General features: G+C 41.3%; 1 protein-coding gene across 1 annotated transcript in view; it reads right to left on the bottom strand.

Moving 5' to 3' along the window:
- Window positions 1–15,208, bottom strand: part of LOC141795517 (uncharacterized) — a 161,148-nt gene that overhangs the window by 66,285 nt on the left and 79,655 nt on the right. Inside the window, exon 15 of the mRNA XM_074676421.1 lies at window positions 3,257–3,301. Within this exon, the coding sequence (XP_074532522.1) occupies window positions 3,257–3,301 (45 nt within the window). The remainder of the gene's footprint in view (window positions 1–3,256; window positions 3,302–15,208) is intronic.

The following is a 15,208-nucleotide window of genomic DNA, read 5'->3' as shown; positions in this document are numbered from 1 at the left end:
AAAGACCATAATTCAAGGAGTCAACCGGCCTCACAGGCAGACCTGTCTGCTCATCAATACAAGCAGACTCAAGTGCTACCTTAAAACACCCCTCGTAGAAGTGGGCTGAAAATAATGCATGTTTGCAAGCAGTGTGTAGCTGATATTTGAAAACAGATCAATACAGCTAAAACATGAAATTACTGCAAGCATCCTCACATAAATGTTTCTGTGGGAAGATTATGATTGCTCCCTGAAGCTGAATATCATAAAGATTGTCTGCTGTGCTGATTGCAGGGCTGGGCTGTTAGAACTATGATAACTTTGTCGTTTTGTTGTGAGTTTGGGTTTTGTTCATCTAAAATCTTTTTGCTTATAATAGGAAATTCTTAAAAAATATAATAAAATTAAAATTGGCTCTGAGACATAGAAAAGCTAGGAAATAGGTGCTTCTTTATTTTGCTGAACATTTGGGTCATTTGGACTCATTTTCAGTCCCGATGCGAGGATAATGGTGTCTGCCTGTGGTTTCCAATATGCTCTGAAAAACAAACCTTCATCCTCAAAACACATCCTGAAGAAAACTGAAGAAAACTGAAGAAAACAAGGCTTTCTGCGATTCAGGAACTAATTCATCTGTTGAGTTTGTAACATTTTATTTCACATTTTTTAAAAGCACCTTGAGTAGTTTCATTATCAGGTTGATTCTGGTGACCCATTTGGAAGAAGTTGGTGGCGCTCTAGATGAAGACTGCGTTTCCCATGAGCATCCACAGCCGTAAAGATGTGGCCCTTGCCTGAGTAATCAATACAGATTTTCCTTTTCATACAACTTTGGGCAGGATGCAGAGTGATGAGGTCCTCCCTTAAATGTATTAGCTGAAATTTAATGACCACAAATATCTGATTTATCACAGCTAGTTAACTTTTAAAAGGTGGCCAGGTGTTTAACATAACCTGTTAACAGCCCCAGTGTCAAGTTGTGTCCTAATAAATGTGTTAATCACATTCATAGGCACAGTTTCAATCTGACATATCATGCCTAAAGTTTTCAATGGATCAAGCATCAGAAAAGGTTTGAAACCTGTGACAAACGGCCCTTCTCATACACCTCGGTTTGGTGTGTGTCTCTTTAAATCAAAATTAACACCTTGTAGCCCCGCCCCTCTCTTCTGCATGGTGTGCAAACCAAGCAGCAACCTCTGGTCTGGGAATATGAGACAATGCGGAAGTGCTAAAATCTGCTGTTTCTGGAGTGTTCGCTTGAGGCTAGCTCCAGAAGTAGCGGAAGTCACATACACACCAAGCCAAAAAAGCCATTTTCAAAGCAGAAATTTACCTATTAACAGCCTGGTTCAAAAAACGTCTCGTGTCTGAGTCGCTAATTTTACTATCAGCACCCACTGTACGGGGGGTGAATTTTTTTCTAACTCGGCCGTTCTGAGGATATTGAGATCACAAGCTCCCCCAGTAAGAGGCACAGCTGAGGGTCACGTGACCGACAGGCACCCTATGGCTGTAGGCGAAGCCCTTGCCACTACCAATATGGCTGCTATAGCCAATGTGCTTCATTTTCCCCTTCAGAAACAGACGGGTGACGTCGGCGAGACTACGTCCATGTTTTATACAGTCTGTGGTGCAAACATGAATAGATTGTTCTGCAGTCCAGATGTATATGTTTGAAGTGGAGTCAGAGGTAGATGCAGAAGGTAAAAAATTCTAAAAAATTGTGATCCAAAAAAGGAAAGTATAAAAAAATGTTTGAAATAAAATTGCAAAAATTAAAAAGTACTGAAATTTGCAAAAATTTGCAAAAATGTTGCCATTTTTCAAAAAATTATTGAATTGGATAGCATGTATTGATAATATTGCCCAACTCATCATTTTTTGTTGTTTGCTATTATCTTTCTCCATTTCAAGCGTGTATATTAAGCTTTCATGTTGGCAGTTAAATAAATCTATTTATGTGGACTTAAAATGTGTATTTTCTTCCAGATTTTTCATTTTGTAGATTTAGTTATCTTACTAGAAGTGTGCTTGAGGTTTGCGAAAGGTGCATGGAAAGTTGGTGGGCTGTTGATGTTGTAGGAGGTGAAGTAGAGCGGTGACAGACTTTATTGCAAGATGTGATACATATTTAGTTCAAGAAAATGTTAACACATGATTTTATTAAGTGTCAATGTATTTTATCATACCCTCTGTAAGAAAAATAAAAAAAACTTTTTTGTTTATATATCTTTTTTTAAGCTACAGAGAGTCTCATTGAGTCTTTCACAATTAGTAGGTAAATTACCTACCCAGACACAAAAGTCTATGAGCAAAAGTACTGGAAGAAAGTTTTTCATGATTTGTTTCCCTTAACTCTTCAGTCCCTTGAGCAGTGAAGCATTCATATGCTAGCTGTAGAGTTTCTCTATCAAAAACAATACTTTTAATGCAGATCTGTATTGCTAATTCAAAAAACGAACCTCTTTGACATAACCAATCTTATCGCTGATAATTCCATTTTAATATGCAGGTCACAAAGAGATATCAGTTTAAGAGTGAAACCAATGAGCTAGTGAGTCATTGGAGCACTGTTAATGTATTAAAAGCAGCCCTAAGAGTGTGTTTGAATAGCTATACTAGTGGAACAACTGATGAAAAATCAGTGTAGAAAAAGAATGTTTTTCTTTCCAGCCACATCAGTCTGATTAGTTTAGATTTTTGTAAGATGGATGTGGGAAACTGAAGGAGTTTAAGTTGTTTTTTTTCATCAGGATTTCAGCAGAAAGAACTTCATTGATCAAAAGGGTCAAAATCTCACGAAGAATAAAATGATTTTAGACCAAATCTAACAAATGAACAGGTCAGATCTTAAGATGTTTTTTTTTTTTTTGCTTTCTGCAAGTGTTTCTGATATTGCTGCTGTGGTTGGGATCTTTTGTTCTGGTTTATTTCATATCATATATGTCTAAGCGATGATAGTGTCATACTGGCATGGTGCAGGAATGCATGTTGGATTTATAAGATATTTAAGAATCTTAGGAATTAATAAAAGCACATCAGACCTGATTTTGCTTCAACAAGATAAAACCCAGCGTGACCATCTCATGCTCTAAAATGTCTCCCTGCATGTGGTGGTTACATTTACATATTCACACATCATATAGGAGTGGATAATCAGCTTTGGGGAGCATGTATATCAGAAGAGTATCTATTTTAATCCAAAACCAGTCAAATTAAAGCATGTGTACAAATGTGTGTGTATATGTCTCTATTACTATATTTTACTCACAGGCACGCCTTTGGGTCCAGGCTCCCCAGACTTTCCTCTTCGTCCCTGAGGAAGACAAAGACAAAAAAAAAGATTCAATGAGTGAGTGAAGATGCAACAACAGGTGTAACTGTGCATACATGCTGCCAGCAATTAAAGCTAGACAGCAACTCCTGTCGCAGTCTCTAATTTGCTTTTAATTAACAACAAGAAAACAGCTTAATTGCTGCACCCTGTGTGGCCCACTGCTCCCTCTTTCCTCCCCTGGTTTACTGCCTCCTTTCCAGCTGCGTGATCCCCCCGGTGCATTAATCAACCCAAGGAGTTGCTGCAGAGACAGACCAGGCCAGCTCAGTGAGTGCTGTCCAGCTTTTAAAACAAGGTCAGAGAGAAGCAGCCATTGAAACCTCTTCCGCTTGTTTCAAGGATGAGCTCTTCTCTTCTTTATGAATCAAAAAGGGCTTCAGTGCCTGAAAAGCTGCAAGTGTTGAAAAGCTGACATCTTAATAAGATGTAATTCGATCTGAACCAAACCAAAGTTTGTATAATTTACATCAAGAGAGCTTATGTCCTCATGAGAAAAGAGGATAAAGCTCTGAGGATATCCTTACAGCCATGCAATAAACTGGCAGAGCATCACTGGCTCTGTGATATGCCTGGAATTAACTGGCTTTCTCACACACACATGCACACACAGATGAAAAATCAGCTCAATTAGGAGTTAGTTATACTCTGTCCAGTATCAATTCACTATACAGCAGAGGGATCAGAAGCAGAAGTGCTCGACAATGCAGATACGTTGGTCTCTCAGGGCTAAAAATGATTACCCCCCTCTAAAAGGAGTTTCATCATTGGACATAGTACTTGCTGTATTGAAACAGTGTATGTCTCTACTACTGTATGTGTCAGTATGGCTGACACAAAAACACATCTTTCCTCCTAAGAGTCAGTGGTGGAGAAAGAAGGATCACTGGCGGCTGAAAGTAAAGCAGAAAATCAAAAAGCGACGCCCCCGACTCTTCTCCCTCTGACACTCCGTGCTCGCAGACTTTGACTAACTGGGTCGAACTTGACACATTGCTCGCCTGCAACAGAAACAATGGAAGTAACTTCACTGAGAGCAACTGCCTTTTAATCATCTGTTTGCATGTGCACTCATGCTCATGTGCTGCATGTGTTCCCTTGTTTGTGGTGCACAGATTACAGGCGTGAGGGAACGGGAGAAGCCGAGGTACACTACAGTAAATATTAACCTTAATGATGACACAGTGGATCCAGTTTGTGCATACTCCTGGGAGTTGCATGCTTCCCTGTGTTCTTGTTGTTTGAAGTACCGGCACAGCCTCGGCCAGCGTCTTTTGAACATCTGTGGTGATGTAGTTCTGAGGCTCTGTGTGAGCATGGATGAGTAGGAGAGCCGGGAGACTTTGAATTGCATCAACAGGAAGTAGCAGCACCTTAAAACCTTAAAATCCTTCTCCTGAAATGACTGACATTATACTGCTTTGGATTAACCTCTTTGAAAGGTAATTGGCTATAATTGGCACAAAAGGAGCAGCCAGAGTGGCAGCATGAGTGTTTGTGTACCAGGGTGATGCATGTAGATTCAAAACACTTCACTTTAGTGTGAAAAGGTCCATTTCTCACAAACAAAGACAGCCTTTCAGAGCTGGTGGATGACGGTGTGTGTTCTTTCTCTGATAAAGATTAGCCTGACGATGAATCAGGGCTACATTTTGCAAAAGATCAGACTGTTTGTTCCAGCCTTACCCCCCTGACTCTGCCCTTTCTCCCCTGAACCCCACAACAAAAGCTGATTACATAGATAAGTCATTTAGTTAATGAATATTTCATACGCTATTATTCTAAGCGGGTCATGAATTATGCAGTTTTCACAATTATTTCTCCTCTTCCGCCCTTAAATCTCTTTTAACACCAAAGTGCATACCAATGTTTTGGCCGTGTATTTGCATATTATCACCAAAATAAATTGTGGCGCTCGAGGTCTCAGATTTTATCAAATTAAGTCAGAATAACAAAACAGCAATCTGTGAAGAGATACATATTTCTGAGAGGAGGTTGAGGGCTTTGTGTGAAGTCAGGAAACCTTTCACTGAATGAAAAGACATAATACATCCGTCTATTTTCTTACAAATTCTTAACTGAAATTTTGTCAAACTCCAAGTGCAAAAACTGCAGTTCCTCTTATGGCCACTTGAGGCTGGCTCCAAATTGAGTCAGCTCCCACAGAGCCCGATATTAACCGACCCATTTTGCAGTAGGGTGCTCATACTGCTCTGCTTGTTTTGTTTTTTTACATACTCCTACTACTTGTTTTCTCCATCAACACACCTCCTACATTTCAGAGGTCTTTTCAATTCCTCCTACCAGATCCCGATTAGTTCCCAGGTGTTTTATAGCAAGCTCTGAGTTTTACCTGAAGTCTCCTCTCAGTTGGATGAGCCTGAAAAACCTCTAAAGGGTGATACAGCTCTACTGTAAGCTCCCTCAGGACAACCAAGCTCCTGACCCTGCCTTGAAGGTTTAACCTTTAACCTTTGGTTAGGATTTATTTCACCTCGAAGTGATTCTTAAAATGATTCAAACTGCCTAATCTTCTATAAGAAGGTCGGTTGGCTTTATCTTAAACCGAGATGAAAGAAACATCGGTGTTGGTATATTCTAAAGACCTTCTGGCAAAAGAAACCCCTCCTGTACGACAAACTGGTTCTTGGAATAACGGATCCTACAGGACTCTTTCTCCTGATTGGTCGATCTGACAGTCTCTCAAGCTTACACTGAACTTGGTAAATCAGCATTTTCTGCCAATGCTCCAAACACCCTTCAACAAACTCTAACGATTATATCAATTTACTCTTTTGTGAAGTTAAATACTTCGGTGTCTGATTTCTGTGTCTGAAATTCAACTGTTTTAATTAACTTTTGTGTTGTGAGTGATTTCTGATGAGAGTTAATTTTTTTATTTGGCTGTGATCTTAACGACATTGGAAATGAGGAGAATAAAGCTTTGAATTTAATCGATTGCAATTTTGCTTCTTTTAATAAAAATGTTATTTTTGGCTTTTTATGCTTTTATCCAGTGAGAATCGAAGCGTGACATTTGGGAAAGAGGCAGCAGGTTTGATTCAAACCCAGAGGCGACTACGAGGGCTACCAAAGGGCTAACTTCAATTACTTTAGGCCAAAAAGAGGTCCCATAACCTTGCATATTTGCTACCAGACTGTGTTTAAAAGCTGATAACCGGTTTATAAACTGGAATGACAACAACCAAGCAGGACTTAGAAACAAAGTGTACAAACCAACATGTTGAGCCCAATACCCAGATTTTGATTTATCCTCTATTCCCATTTCCCTTGACACACCTTCATTCAACTAACACTCATATAAGAGCTCTTGTGTACTTTTCTTTAGCTAAAGACACAGTGAAAAAGCTGCCTCAGAGGAGACATTCAGACTTTGGAGTGAAGTGATAATCCAAAAAAAACAACAGCAACAGGTGGCTTTATTGTTTCACTGTATTAACTCAGAGGTTAAGGTTGAATTTTGTGTAAATGTCATTCCAATGATTTGAACGAGTCTAAATGTCAGTTTCGGACCTTTGTGACTTCTATAACAGAATGTAACCAAAGGGGTGATTAGTTTCAGTCATTTCATTTTGTTTTCTAATCAAATGCTTGGGTTTTTTTTTCCTTGTCATTTCAAAAGCACTTCTTCATAAACTTATATACTGAGGTCCACACATGATAATAAGCATCAGTGGAAGAATATAGTTCATGATAACAGGCTTGTAACTGTTTGTGAAGCTGGAGATTTTTTACTGAGACTTTTTGGGGGGCTTTCTGGGGGATTGAGAAGGAGACAGGGTAAGAGTGAGCAGTGACATTTGGGAAAGGGGCCGCAGGTCGGATTCAAACCTTGGCTGGCTGTTATGGAGCTAACCTTGTGAGGTGTGCAACCTAATCCCTAGGCCACTGTGGTGCTGTGACTGGAGAGTTTTAACAACACCAACATGGTGTTGGGATTTTTCTGCAATGTATACTGTCAAGTCATTATTGCATCATGGACCATGTATCAAGGATTGTATCCAAGCAGCAACCTCTAGCGAATGCAGGAATAAAGCCAATGCAGAAGCTCCATACATTGTCTATCTATCTCTGAATGACAGGAAAAAACCTGGAGAAAAAAAGATGCTGCTCTTCTAGGGTCCATTTTAGACTGGCTCCAAAAGTCCTGGAAACCAAGGCTTTTTTTGTCTGAAAAGTTAATTTCTAAAACTGCACACACTATTGTGGAAATCCCTTAATCTATCTGTTAACTGATCTAAACAGACCATTCTAAAAAATGGCAAAAGATCCTTGTGAATTGTTTGTGAGATGTTTGCAAGACCTTTGCTGGATCTTCACAAGACTTGCTGAAATTATGAGGTAATCACTTAAGGATGTCATAACTGGTTCATGACACCAAGGTCTACTAATAGCTTTATCCCTGACAGACCTCCAGAGGGCTGGTCAATCAGAGGGAAGGCTGTTTGTGGAGCAGGGAGCCTTAAAAAGCAGCTAAAATGAAGTGTTTCATGGGCTATTTCCACAGCAACGGTTTTGGGGTGAAACGCAAAACTATTGTTGCATTTCAGCCTCGCGTTTACAGACAGTTATAGCACCACCAACAGGCCTGGCATGCCTACAACGGCGTTTTGACTTCTTCAGTGTTTCAAAATCTGCATTTACACAGAAACACCAAAGGATTAAAAACGCTGTAGTAAGCATGCTGAGCCTGTAGTCGGCGCTATAACTGTCTTGTCCAGAAGCTGCTTTTGGTAGATCTCCACCGAAGTAGAGTTGAGCCGAACATCTGGTGTATTGGAGAATACTAAGTGCAAAAGTAGAGCAACACATGCACATTTGTTGAAAGACAGTCAGCAGATTCAGCAGATTGAGCAGCACAAGCACAACATGGTAGTCCCATTGGTTGTCCTGTTGTATGTGCTTGCGCAAAGCGGAGTGTGACGTCAGTGTTTCCACTGAAAACACCGGCTTGCAGGTTACATGGCAACGGTGTCGGCAGCATTTCAGGTCGGCTGAAATGTGGTTTCTGCGTAAACATGAGGCTGAAACACAACAAAACTTTTGCGTTTTACCCTGAAGCTGTTGTGTAAACAGCCCCCTAATGTTTATAGACTGGTTCAAAAACCTTTTTAAGTCTGGAAAACTCTTTCAGATGACACTGTACTGGGGAATTTTCTCAAAACTACACGTGTCAACCCCCTCTTCAGATGGGTGACATCACGCAGACTACGTCCATGTAATATACACTCTTTAATGATATCTTACTGTGAGTCATCACACTCCTCAATACTTAATAACTGAACTCTATACCGTTAGCAATACATTAAAAGATTTAATCACATGGTGAATGTTTTTCTCACAATGTGCAGTCACTTCTAAAGTTACCACCGTCTAAGTATGCCTTTAATGCTTTTGTAAATTATGTTAACACCACAGTAATTGCAACCTGAATAATTACAGTATGGAAAGCCCACAAGAGCAGCCAGCAGTGTCAATTAATCTTTTCTTTCAGCTGAGCCTGTGTTAACTTTCTCACTTCCTTCTTCTCCTCCTTTTCTCCTCCTTTGTGTACACTTTCATCATTCTGTTCAGCCTCCCCTGTTTCCTGTCATCTCTCCTTCCTCCTGTTTCCTGTCTCCCGTCACTCTCCGTTCCTCCCTCACCCAACTTTCACTGCCTGTTGGATCACCCTGGCAATCTCTGTTGCTATGCAACGCTCAGTGTCCTATAAATTTGACAACATCCTAGTGCCTGATTATTATTTGAGCGCTGCAGTGTGAAGCCCTCCTTCAGGTCATTGCAGTAGATTAGAGGGAGGGCGAGATAGGGGAAGGAAGGAAATGAGAGAGGAGACGAGGGAGGGAGGGAGAGATGAAGGGATTGTGGATGAGAGGAAAGCAAAGGATGGAGAATGATGAAGACGGTTTAAGAGTAAATGAGAGATGGGCTGGCAAGACCAAACACAAAATCACAAGGACTATTTATCTGTCCCGCTATAAAAACCTGCAAACCACATAACAGGAGTGTGTAAAGCTCTCCACACTCACCACTAATTCAATCACAGAAGCAGAGAGCTGCAGCGAGCACACATCTGAGCTGAGGTAAGAAGGAGGCCTCAGTAGACTGACAGCGTGTTTTGAACTTCTGCCTTAATCCACACAGATCCCGGCTTTGACTCTGCTTCGCGCTGTAAAAGTGTGAAAGTGAAGCACAGACATGGGGACCGGCTCAGTCCTGCAACATGAGCCCCCCTCCGTCTGAGAGCAAAGTCAACAGCCACAGTGACACACAGCAGAGGCGCTCGTTCGTGATGACTCCATAATCCTTATCCCAAATGTCAACATATTCTCCGCGATGTTCCGTGTCCGACTGCCCATGCCGGGATAACACAGAGGTATAAAACGGAGAAGGCTGTGCACGATGCATTTCTTAGCAATAAGGCAGATATACCATCAAAAAGCCACATAATCCACCTGACAAATGCCCCTGTCAAGAGGGGTCAGTAGATAAGCTAGAGGAGCCTTCTGATATAAACACCACAGGAGGCAGCTCAAAGCTACCGCACAACACAGAGGCCCATAAAAGGAAGCTTTTTCCTTTCAAACTGACTGATAGCTATCAGCAGATAAATGATTTCAACCTATTTCAACATTTGGAAAGTTAATCATGGTTCAATGGAAAACCCTTCTTTGATTTTGCTAATTTGCCTCTCTGAGGGAAAAAAAAAGTTCAAGGCTACGGAAGCTCCAAACGTTGTCTAATTTCCTATATAGACCTGACTGTGCTAAATAATAAATCCCATTTATTACTTTTTAAAACTTTTGAATCTAAAGCCAAAAAATGACTTGGTCTTTGTATTAGCTAGTAATCTATCACTCTAAGAACAATTACCTTGTTATGACAGAAAAAAAAAACTGTATTAACCGACTAATCACCAAAGAAGGGCTGAGCAATGGAGTCCATTGCTCAGCAACACAAACTGCAACTCCTTCTGTGGCCACTTGAGGCTGGACCCAGCATTGAGTCGACTTCCTTTAACACCATGAAAAACTGGATTTTAGCAAAATTTAATGTTCACTGTCTCATCTTCAATCGACGATAAATTCAAATGTTTTAAAATCCCTAAATCTTTCTGTAAACTGATCAAAACGCTTTGTTCTGAAATCAAAACCAGGTTTTCAAGACATCTTCACAACATCTTCACCAGATCTTCATGAGTCTTGCTAAAATGACGAGGTCATCATATAAGGATCTGGTAACTGGTTAAGGAAGGGATGGGCCTGAAACACTTAGCTCTGCCCATAGCTTCGCTCCCAACAGGCCTCCAGAGAGCCAATCAGAGGGAAGGGTGTTTGTGGAGCAGGGAGCCTTAAAGAGACAGGAGCTAAAATGAGGCTGAAATAAGCAGTTTCTGAAACACCAGTGTGAGAAAAATAGGGCGTTTTTCTGAGCTGTAAATCATGTAAAGCTTCTATGGTGGCACTAGAGGGACAAAATAAAGACTTAATTGAGCACAATACCCCTGCTTTGAGGCCGTGGCAGTTAAAAGTGAAAGGTGGAAGGCTCTCTCACAAATTGTCTCTCTGGCTCATTCACAGAATCTTACCCCTTCCTGACCAGAAAGTCCTCCCACGGTAAAGTTGTGTATTCACTCCAATCTTATAAAACCAGAAGCTGCATAATTCATATTTGCACAGCAACATGCACACATAGGTGGGCAAATTTTCTGCAGTACAGCTAAACAAAGTGTCTTCGACTTTGGTGCAGTTTGAAACTTGAGGATGCACATAGACTCACCAATGCAAATGCTTAGCAAGTATTTCATATCCATTCGCTACTTGTATGCTACTTTTAGCTTTTTTCAACTATTTTTTGGTTGTACTTTGTCTAATGTCTGCTTTTGGATTGGCCCAATTGTGCGTTGTGCAACATAAACCAACTTAAAAGACTTTGGGTAAGGGGGGCTACATCTAAACTGGGAAAGCTATTGTTTTCTGTGCTCATCATATCTTGTTAGTTAGCTTCCCAAGTGCTTATACATAGCAATTTATTTTTGATAGTCAGCAGAAGATGGTCACGATTGTTTTTGGCTTTCCAATGCTGATAAAACTTGGGATTGACTGATGACAGCTAGTTGAGCAAAATCACACAACCTTTTCTTGCTTCTTTGTCCCATAAATGTACACATCCGAACAGAATCACTTGCTGTCAAAGTACACTGGTTAACTAATCCAAAAGCTGACGTATAAGCCACAGGGAAACTCTTTCCAACTTTGACATTCATGTATGGTCACTTCTGGCTCCTGAAAACCAAAATGGGAACTGCCAAAACACCAAACTCCAACTTTAAAATACTAGCTGACAGGCCAACGGGCTATGTCATGTTGGCTGCATCCATTATTCATACATGCTAATGAGCAGAAATCTTAGTTTTTCTGCTTTTCTTTCCTATGCCTGTTTCAGATGTGACACAGAGGTTTGATGTCCTGAAGGGGAAACTGTCTGACATTACCGAGTTGGTGTGCGACAATGTTATGTGGCTCACGGGAGACATGACCTTTTTCTTGACTGAAAAACTCACATGCCACTCCCACTCTTTCTGCCTGAGCTGACTTTTGTCTCCCTCTGGGGACAAGTACTCAGGCCACCTGAGCCTTTTGTCTAACTGCTGCACTGGGTTTAACTGGAACTGACTTTGGAGCTTATGAACAGCATCTGGATTTGCTTGGTAAACAAAGCCAAGATGATAAACCTTTACACACAAATCACAAGAAAAGAGCATGAAAGGGTTGTTGTTTTATATGCGCAAAGTGAACTGTAACAGTTCAGAGAAGGGGCAAGGGTCAAACAAAAAACAACTATCTTCCCACACCCGGGCTGAAAAGATAATTTGGACACAGACTTTCCAAAAATACAAGCGGTCATCCTGAAGTGTGAAATTGTGTACAGTCGAAAAAAAAAAGACAGAAACACAGACAGACAAATGTGCACACGCTGCATGCAGCCTGTCACAATATTTATTCCCAAGTGCAAAGCCCTGTCTGCTGCTGGCCTGTGAAAGATGGAAAAAAAAACAGGACTCAGACATAACAACCAGATGCATTCAATGCCCTGAGTCCTTCAGTTAAACCCAGAGAGCCCTGGAGCATTTACTGTATCTAGATTCAGACAAGATACAGACAATTACTCCCACTGCCTGCAAAAGTTAATTTATTCTGTAATTAAATTCTGAAATGTCATCCATCCCCCTTGCAAATACTCTCTGATATCTTATTTACAAATCTGCTCCATAAGAAACAGCTACATAGGAAAACAACATTAAGTATGCATAACAGACCTCAAGAATACCAAGAATTCTGCAGTAATCTATGACACCTTTCACCGTGTTCAACTTAATTACAGTACTGTACTCAGTCTTGAGTATGTGTTGATATATTTAGGAGCATTACATAGACACTGATGCTTCTTGGAAAGATATGATGAGTGAGAATCTGTCGTCGATTTTTTTCACTGTGGCTCTTTTTAAAAGAACTATCCAATGGGAACATTCCTAGCTTCACCTACATTCATAATATTTTCTCAAACAGACATCAGCCAAGCTGCCTCTGGGTGTTAGCTTCAAAATATCAGCTGAGTATCAGCTGGAGAGAGGGGAAATATTCAGTGAATTCACACTAACTATGCGGTTTGATATGCTGCAGTTGAAAGAAATCACAGCAAACCTGTTTTCACGGTGTCAAAGCAGCTATCAGAGCTTCGGTGGTAAACATCGATTATACTGCCTGCTTGAAATGTCACAAAACACACTGCAGAGACTGCAGCCACACCTGCTTCTGATTAAGGATCCAATTAGAGACAGACAGTGCAAATTCCCTCCTCCTGACTGCCCTCTCTGGATGCCATCTTAGGACACTGCACAGCTCAGAAAATGCCTAGGCACTGGAGCTTGCAGAGATCCCTTGCACTTGGTAAAAGCCTCAATAAAATAGGATTTGTTCCAGTTGTTTACTGAGGGTTAAGAGGAGCGGCCGGGGCAGGAAGAGAACGGCAAAGCCGACAGCTGCCTGGCAGGGGCTCAAATGCAGCTTAGCATTTTTCACGATTCTGACTGGCACACAATGCTCTCTTTAACTCCCAGCCATCTAAATATTCAGGGTCGTATAAAGAGATGGCTGACACTGCAGCCGACTTAAGACACAGCTCAGCTGGCCAAGATTGCACCTATAGCCCCTTGGCAAAAGCTTTCCATGAAAGCTTTCCTCTCAGAGACTCAATCACAGATCCCATGTGACTAAACAGTGATTTGCACATGTGCCACTAGATGGCAAACTAGCTGCATCACAGATTTTACTCATGGTGGGGGGGCCAAGCCAATGAGGAGACTGTAAGCTCTCTATGAGAGAGGATAGATGTCCTCAATGCATGAATGTATGATGTGTGTTGGGTAACATCCCTAATTAGGCAGTCTGGCAATTAGGCAGTGAATACGGTAAAGAGGGTTTTTTCTCTGTGGAGGGCTTACATCCACGAGAGAAGGAGGAAATGGAAGAGAGCAAGAAGCAGAGTGAGAGTGACAATAATTTTCATCTCACATTATGTCTCTTTTCAGCTGCCACACAATACAATGGGACACAGGTGGCTCTACAAGAGTGTCCATGCTTAGACTATCATTGGGTAAGATAACTGTTGCAGAGCTTTCTCAGCTTTCTCCGTGCTGAGGAGCAGAAAGAAAACATTGAAGATGCAGACAGCGGACGTCAATGGAAACTAAGCCAAGGCAGTCCCATGTGGGGCGGAGAACAGACTCTGACACCAGCTTGTCTCCTCCACGTCTTCAATGAAGAGTTTGAGGAGCTCATTGACTTTAACAACACTTAAGGAGAAGAGAGAAGGCTGATGACTTTATCTGAATTTTTATGCATTCATGATGAGAAATCCATATCACCTTAAAGGAATGAGCATCTCTGCAGTGGTTCATGCATCTTGTGGCTTGTATCCTGCTCTGGCTCCTCACTATAGGCCAGAATTACTTCTCAAATGTTCTCATCTCCTAATGGATGCTGTTATTAGTCTTGGCTCTTTAGAATTTCACAGTCTCATCCAGACTTTTGGCGGTTTTATTCATCCGAAGCAGATTGCTCCCTCCCGTGTTTACAGATACTGAGCGTTTCATTAATGCATTATCCAGCGAGTGAATAGGAGAGGCTGAAAATCTACTTTGAATAAACTCTGGTTCATTTTACAAACCAAATATTTGAGGTCAGAGAGAATACACTGTGCAAAGATCCACAGGGCGCTCACTCTGGGTACTGTAGCCCTTGGCGAGTCTTATGCTTCATATCACTCACCACGAATAACAGATTACACTGAGGTCCCACACACTACCATCTGTATAATATCAGGCCACTGTAAATGCACTGCTCCCTAGCATGCCATTAAAGTGGACACAGATGAATGTATCTAAATTGGTTGCCGGCAGGATGAGAGTGTGAAGAATCAGAATATGGATGGCAGGCTGGAACAGCGTGCTGTAAGGGATGCAGCCTCCCACCATCGTGCCCCTGTGTTCTGCAGTTTTCAAGGCTACATCTCCTCCCTGCGCACCCTCCTTCCTCCCTGCAATGTGTCCTCCTCACTATCCTTGGCTAAGGAAATGAAACTCATAGATAGAGTTTAATCAGGGCATGCTTCGATCGAGGCATCATGGATGCAAAATGCCCTTTAAAAGGTTTTTTATATTCTCATCACAACCGTCGCTTTCAAACTGACCTAAAATGCAAGGACACTGTCTTTGTAATGACTGCAGAGGTGGAACATAACAATGTACAAATACTTCACTGTATTACTCAGAGATTTCAGCTGCTCAAATCTATTTTTCTGACAATG

Source organism: Halichoeres trimaculatus, unplaced genomic scaffold, assembly GCF_033239565.1.
Source record: "Halichoeres trimaculatus isolate MK-OKI-2021-1 unplaced genomic scaffold, fHalTri1.1 fHalTri1_scaffold_8, whole genome shotgun sequence".
Taxonomy (NCBI): domain Eukaryota; kingdom Metazoa; phylum Chordata; class Actinopteri; order Labriformes; family Labridae; genus Halichoeres; species Halichoeres trimaculatus.
Note: the sequence above shows the minus strand (reverse complement) of the source record. Positions and strands in the feature narration are given on the sequence as shown.